The sequence below is a fragment of the Tupaia chinensis genome, unplaced genomic scaffold (genome assembly GCF_000334495.1).
Source record: "Tupaia chinensis unplaced genomic scaffold, TupChi_1.0 Scaffold140061_1, whole genome shotgun sequence".
NCBI lineage: Eukaryota > Metazoa > Chordata > Mammalia > Scandentia > Tupaiidae > Tupaia > Tupaia belangeri.
Genome location: NW_006199940.1, coordinates 305,575 through 311,917, shown reverse-complemented (window position 1 = coordinate 311,917; position 6,343 = coordinate 305,575). Strand labels below are relative to the sequence as shown.

General features: G+C 62.8%; 2 protein-coding genes across 2 annotated transcripts in view; both read left to right on the top strand.

The window, feature by feature from the left end:
* Positions 1-1,333, top strand: part of ZFTRAF1 (zinc finger TRAF-type and ring finger containing 1) — a 13,205-nt gene extending 11,872 nt beyond the window's left edge. The window contains exon 6 of the mRNA XM_006162440.2: positions 569-1,333. Within this exon, the coding sequence (XP_006162502.1) occupies positions 569-960 (392 nt within the window). The 3' untranslated portion in view covers positions 961-1,333. The remainder of the gene's footprint in view (positions 1-568) is intronic.
* Positions 1,334-4,505: 3,172 nt separating this feature from the next.
* The window catches only part of TONSL (tonsoku like, DNA repair protein), a 10,790-nt gene continuing 8,952 nt past the window's right edge, over positions 4,506-6,343 (top strand). Inside the window, exons 1-6 of the mRNA XM_006162436.3 lie at positions 4,506-4,580; positions 4,687-4,782; positions 4,900-5,042; positions 5,419-5,602; positions 5,770-5,899; positions 6,160-6,331. Coding sequence (XP_006162498.1) covers positions 4,556-4,580; positions 4,687-4,782; positions 4,900-5,042; positions 5,419-5,602; positions 5,770-5,899; positions 6,160-6,331 — 750 coding nt within the window. The 5' untranslated portion in view covers positions 4,506-4,555. The remainder of the gene's footprint in view (positions 4,581-4,686; positions 4,783-4,899; positions 5,043-5,418; positions 5,603-5,769; positions 5,900-6,159; positions 6,332-6,343) is intronic.

Genomic DNA, 6,343 nt, shown 5'->3' with positions numbered 1-6,343 from the left:
GTGGCTGCAGCCATGGCCAGGTGGGGTCCCTCGTTGTGCAGGAAGGACTGGCTGCCTGCAAGCCCGCACCTCCGCAGACGGACCTGCCAGCCCCGGCGTGCACTGCCTGTGAGGACTGTGTGAGGCGGGTTGCCTGCTGACGACAGCCCGCCAACGGCTGGGCAGAAGCCTCGCACAGCCAGGTGCCGGGGCCCGGAGCCCCCTTGGGGGGCTTTTCTGGCAGCTCTGTATCGGAACCAATAAAGTGCACTTGCTCTCGTAACTGCTGTCTGTGTGTGTGCTTCCCCACGCCCGGCGGGCCCGGGCAAGGGCGAGGAGGGCCAGCCCAGCCCCTCAGAGCCCAGAGACTCCAGCCTCGTGTCGACTCTGTCATAGCTATCCCCAAGGCTTGTGTGCACCTCCGTTTGCCATAGTTGCGCTCAATTTGCCTCATGACCGACGAGCGCCCGCGCCCGGTAAGTTGCCTGCCTTCCTGACTGGGCTGGTCCTCGGCCTGTCGGGAGAGGCGCTGTCGCCCAGCCCTGCTCACACTAATGGCGGCTCTCTCCGGCCCTGTCTGTCTCCGCAGAGGTCCAGTTCCGACCGTACCGGACGGATGATTTCATCACGCGCCTGTACTACGAGACGCCCAGGTTCACGGTGCTCAGCCAGACGTGGGTCCTGAAGGCACGCGTGAATGACTCGGAGCGCAACCCCAACCTGTCTTGCAAGCGCACGCTGTCCTTCCAGCTCCTCCTCAAGAGCAAGGTCACAGCGCCTCTGGAGTGCTCCTTCCTGCTGCTCAAGGGGCCCTATGAGGATGTGCGGATCAGCCCCGTCATCTACCACTTCGTCTTCACCAACGAGAGCAACGAGACGGACTACGTGCCGCTGCCCATCAGTGACTCCGTGGAGTGCAACAAGCTGCTGGCTGCCAAGAACATCAACCTGCGGCTCTTCCTGTTTCAGATACAGAAGTAGCACGAGCGGCAGCCGGCACCGCTGTCCTGCCCCAGCTCGGCAGTGGCTCCACAGGACCATCCGGTCATCCTATGGAAGGAGAACAAACCGCTCACTGGAGAGTCTGCATGCGTGTGCAACAGGGTCCCCGCTCTCCTCCTCCCAGGGAGGAGGCTGGGCCGGCCACAGAGACAGCTGCACGCTGGGCACCCCACGGGCTCAGGGACACGGCGAGGCGGGTGAGAAGCCAGCGCAGTGGCCCTGCCCGGCTCCCGTGTGCACGGCAAGGCGGTACTGTCTGCTCCGGCTCCGTGCAGTTCCTGGGCCGGGCTGGGGCCTTGCCGACTGCAGACAGCATATTTGATTGCGATTAAAAAGGCAGCCTTGTTTCCTACTTTCTGTTTTGTTCGAGGGGATGGCGTGGCTGTAGCTGGACGGTGGAGCTTGTTTTGGCCCAGGGGTCAGTCTGCTGTCCCTGTCATTGCGCCTGTGCGCACCCCTGGGAGAGACAAGAAACACCGCCTGCTCCTGCACTCCCAGGGCGCCCAGTCTGGGTAGGGAGTGCTGCAGGGCTGAGCCGAGGAAGGAGAGGCTGCCAGGAGGGCTCCAACAGGTGTTTTCAGAATGCAGGGTGAAACTGTCTCTTCCCAGAAAGGAAAAGTAAACCCTCTTCAGGCTCTTCTACAAGGTCTGCAACTTGGCGGAGAGCCCATTGGCTGTGTCTGACTTCAAGGACCCCGCGTCTCTAGGCTATGAAAGAAGCATGTGGGCAGCTGGCTGGGCCTGGCAAAGCAGAAGTCCCAGGGGCCACCACAGCTCTGCTGCTCTTGACCTAGATGGCAACAGGCCTCTCCCTGTGGGAGGCCCTCTCCAACTCTGCCACTGTGCACCGTGCTAAAGGCTGGGCCAGCATGCAGTCCCCCAGGCTGGAAAGGAGCCTGGCCTTGGAGGACCCCCAGAGTCACTGGGAAGGGTGCACCCACCCCACCCCACCTTGCGGAGGAGATGGGGCTCTTCTGTGGCCCCTTGTCACTTCAATACCAAAGAACAGGCTTCCTCTGCCAGGTGGGCCCTGCCTGGTCCTCTGCACGCTGCCCAGGCAGAGGTGTGGGCGCAGGGACAGGAACACCAGCCAGTAAGGGCCAGTGTCCTCCTCAGCGGTCTGCCCTGCATGGGCCATGCTTGTCCTGGGGCTGTTTCAAAGACGCTTGTCTGGGTTCTGGTCCCTGCCCAGGCTGTGGGGCTTTGAGGGAGCACCTTGAGGGAGGCCTTGTGCAGAGTCGAGAAGCTGCGTATCCACCCTCTACAAAGCGCCCCCCCACCCAGCACCCAGCATGTCCCTGGGGGGCAGTGGCCACTGACTCAGGAACAGCTGGTGATTCCCTCTGCCTTCAGAGGCCATTCCTGCCCCACACTGGCACACAGAGGGGTGGCACCACATCCCAAGGGACGGGTGGGTGGGATGGGCTTACACCTACCTGTTTGGGTGCATGTGTGAAACATGGGTTCACCTGAGGGGAGGCCCAGTGGTCTCTTGGGGACAGCCAGGCTGGGATGACGGCAAATCTGTGTGCAGGAGGGTGCCAGAGAGGGTGTGCTGGGACGCCACTAGGAGGAAGGGGGCCCTGGCTGGAGAGGCCAGGAGGGCCGGCCCAGGGCTGTGCATGAGCTGGCATGCCCAGGCAAGGACCCTTGGGTGAGGTGTGTGTTTCACAGCACCCCAGTGTCACCCCCAGAGTGGCCCCACACTGGCTGATACTAGCAACAGCCAGGTGCCTGGGAAGACAGTGTCTGGTGGCTGGCACCGTGAGCCTTGTGGTAGTGTGTGTGAGCTGTCACTGCAGACACCTTGTCCAGCAGCTCGTCCTCAGCTTCCTGGGTCATTTTGGTGCCTGGTTGTCTGGAGGATGGAGGGAAAGGTCTGGGGTGTCAGGATGAGACGGGCCCCACCCTTCTTTCCCCAGCTCACTCAAAGTGAAACATTTACAAAATAATAAAAATACTTTTTTAAAGAGCAGAGCAAGAAGCGTTTTTGCCACTTTGAAATGATGTACATGTCATTTTTGTGGTCTGTGTTCTCTGGGTATTTTCAATGTATAATTTCTTTAAAACAACATCCCAGGGGCCAGTTGGCATAGTAACAGGTGCTAGACTGGTTCAAGTCCCGGACCAAATGGTTTGAAACACTCCGGAGACGTGTGTGTGCTGGCCCAAAATCCTGAGAGAAAGGAGGAAAAGGGTTGCAGTGTGGCCATCCCCCTGGGGGGTGATTTCTCACTTTCTCTCTGTTTCTGCCTCTCCAGTGAGCAAAAATCCCTCAAAAACAACATTTCAAACCACGTCCTGTGTGCACTTCTGCACCAGAAAGCAGCCTTTCGGGTGGCCTCCTGGGCCTGCCTGCCTTTCCTGCTGGGTCAGACACCCCACATTTGGCCACCTCACTCCGGGCCCAACACCCACACCCTGCTGGTCAGCAGGCGATGTGCAGAGAAGCTGGGTCTCTGAAAGGAAGCTAGCCCCCTGGAGATGGGCTGTCCTGTGGACCCTGGGGCTGGAGGGGAGGTGGCTCTGGGTCTTCCCAGCTCTGGGGTTCCCTTCTGTCTTCAGCCCACTCACCCACAATCCTCAACTTCTGTACTTGGCCCCCACCCCACACCATCCCTCACTGTGTGTGTGTGTGTCCCCGCCTGCCTGCTCTTCAGGTCACCAACTTGCTTGGGTGGGCAAGGTCCGCCGCCCGGTGCCCACCCCTAGCTGGGGCTAATAGGGCATTTCACTCTCCCAGAGGAGGCCTGCTGGGATCCCACCTCACCTGCATACCCCTGCAGCATGGGAGGCACCAAGCCCCTGAGCTGCCCAGCCCTCATGCCTGGCCAGGCCAACACTCTGCTGCTGTGGGCCGCCAGTCCAGGGACCCACTGCCCTCCATGCCACTCTCCTAGCAGGCTCACTGTCCATTCATGGCTCTGAGTTTACTCCCTGGGCCGATTCCCCTCATCTAGCTCCCATTCCTGGGCCGCCTCTGCGCAGCCCAGAGAGAGCCCAAGTCACAGGAATCAGACACGGGGGAATTCTCCCAACACAGGAGACAGCTCTGCGGTTTAAAATTGGCTGAGTTTTCCAGGCACGCGCCCCGCCCATCCCAGCAGGGGTGGACCAAACCCCTCTATCCGTCTGGCTGACCCAGAGCTTCCGGCTGGAGCCTTGCTCACCGCGCGCCACGTGCACGCAGACGCTTTCCACGTCACTCTTATTTCTTTATATTGGCATCACTTGCCCCTTTCAAAGCTGCGTGTGTTGTTGGGTCGTGTCGACTTCGACAGGAAACTAGTGAATGGGACACAAAACCGCTGTGGGAAGCGCGGGTGGGCCTGGTTCGAGGGCGGCGGTGAACCCCGGTCCAGTCCCCGCACCTGCGCCAACCGGACTACAACCCCCAGGATGCTGCGGGCGGTGGACTACACCTCCCAGAACGCTCCGCGCCTGACCGCGCCCCCTCCGAGGGGTGGGACTGGGCCTGTGCGAGGTCTGGGCGGCGCCTGCGTGGCGAGGGGCGGGGCCGCGGGCGCAGCGCGGGAAGTCCGGATCCCGAGGCGGCCGTGGCGGCGACCAGAGTATGAGCCTGGAGCGCGAGCTGCGCCGTGAGTGCCTCGACCTCAGCCTGGGGGCGCGGGGCGGGGAGCGGGATTCTACGCAGCCCGGGGCCTGCCAGGCGAAGGCTCAGCCCCCGCGCTGATTCCCTCGCAGAGCTGAGCAAGGCCAAGGCCAAGGCGCAGAGAAGTGGGCAGCTGCGAGAGGAGGCCGCGCTCTGTCACCAGCTGGGGGAGCTGCTGGCCAGCCATGGTGAGCGGGCGGGCCGGTGCCGGATTCTAATCGGGCTGGGCGGGATCAGGTTGGGCCGGGGTGGGGCGGGGCTGGCCTGCGGTGTTGCAGCGGGTGGTGCCTGGCTTCCTGGCGCAGGCCGCTACGCCGAGGCCCTGGAGGAACACCGGCAGGAGCTGCAGCTGCACGAGAGCGCCGCGGACGCCTTGGGCTGCGCAGTGGCCCACCGCAAGGTCGGAGAGCGCCTGGCCGAGATGGAGGACTACTCAGCCGCACTGCAGGTAGTGCTCTTCCTAGGGTCTCTTTGTGCCTCTCTCCCACCGGGAGCCTCAGGCTAGAGAGTTCAGGGAGCCAGAGGCACCCTAACCTTGCGGCTCCTGCTGTGTCCTCTGGTGAGGTGCCATCACAGCCTTTCCTGGGACCAGAGACTATACCGGGCCATTATTTCAGGTGTGCTTGGGGGGGGGGGCTGCTCCCCTACCGCCCCCGGGGGGGGCTGCTGCCCTACCGCCCCACCGAGGCTTCACTGTGCTGTTGGGGCTGGCTCTGGCCTTCCCTGGAGCGTCTGCGAGCCTGGAACTCTCCTGGACAAGGGTAGGGATCCCTGAAGGCAGACGTGCAGGGGTGGGGTCAGCCCTGGGTGGTCTCTGCCCTCAGCACCAGCATCACTACCTGGAGCTGGCCAGCTCCTTGCCCAACCACGTCGAGCTGCAGAGGGCCTGGGCCACCATCGGCCGCACTCACCTGGACATCTACGACCATGGCCAGTCAAGGGACTCTTTGCTGCAGGCTCAGGCTGCCTTTGAGAAGAGCCTGGTCATCGTGGACGAGAAGCTGGAGGGTAGGTGCTTTGTGATGGGCCCCGCAGGAGGGGTGCACCCCAGGGCAGCCGTCCACTCTCCCTCCTCTGTGCCATCTGCACAGTGAGTGGTGGGAGGCCGGTGGGGAGAGGCTGGAAACCCCAGGCGAGGAGGAAGAAGCTGAGAGTCCAGAGCAGGTACCTTCCAGGGACATTATCGCAGCGAGAGCTGAGTGAGATGAGGACCCGGCTGTACCTCAACCTCGGCCTCACCTTCGAGAGCCTGCAGCAGCCGGCCTTGTGTGACGACTTTCTGAAGAAGAGCATCTTTCTCTCCGAGTGAGGCCCCAGCCCTGCCTCACAGAGGGAGCAGAGGCCCCTGTTCCTGGGGAAAGTGGGTGGGGACAGGATCCTCCTGAGGGGCAGCCCAGCCGGCCCGGGCCCAGCCCCTGTGGGTGTTGTTAGCAGAGAGGTCCTTCCCCTCTGCCACCTGCAGGGTGGCGTGGTTGGTTGGAGCCCCTATGGCCTCCATGCAGGGGCATACTGTGCACTGCGGTGCTCACGGTGCTGCCCGGGGCCCTGCGTCTCCATCACCCCAGGCAGAACCACCTCCATGAGGACCTGTTCCGGGCCCGCTACAACCTTGGCACCATCTGCTGGCGCAGGGGGCAGCACTCACAGGCTATGCGCTGTCTGGAGGGGGCCCGGGAGTGCGCTCGCGCCATGAAGAGGCCGTTCATGGAGAGCGAGTGCTGCCTGGTGGTCTCCCAGGTACCCCCCCCC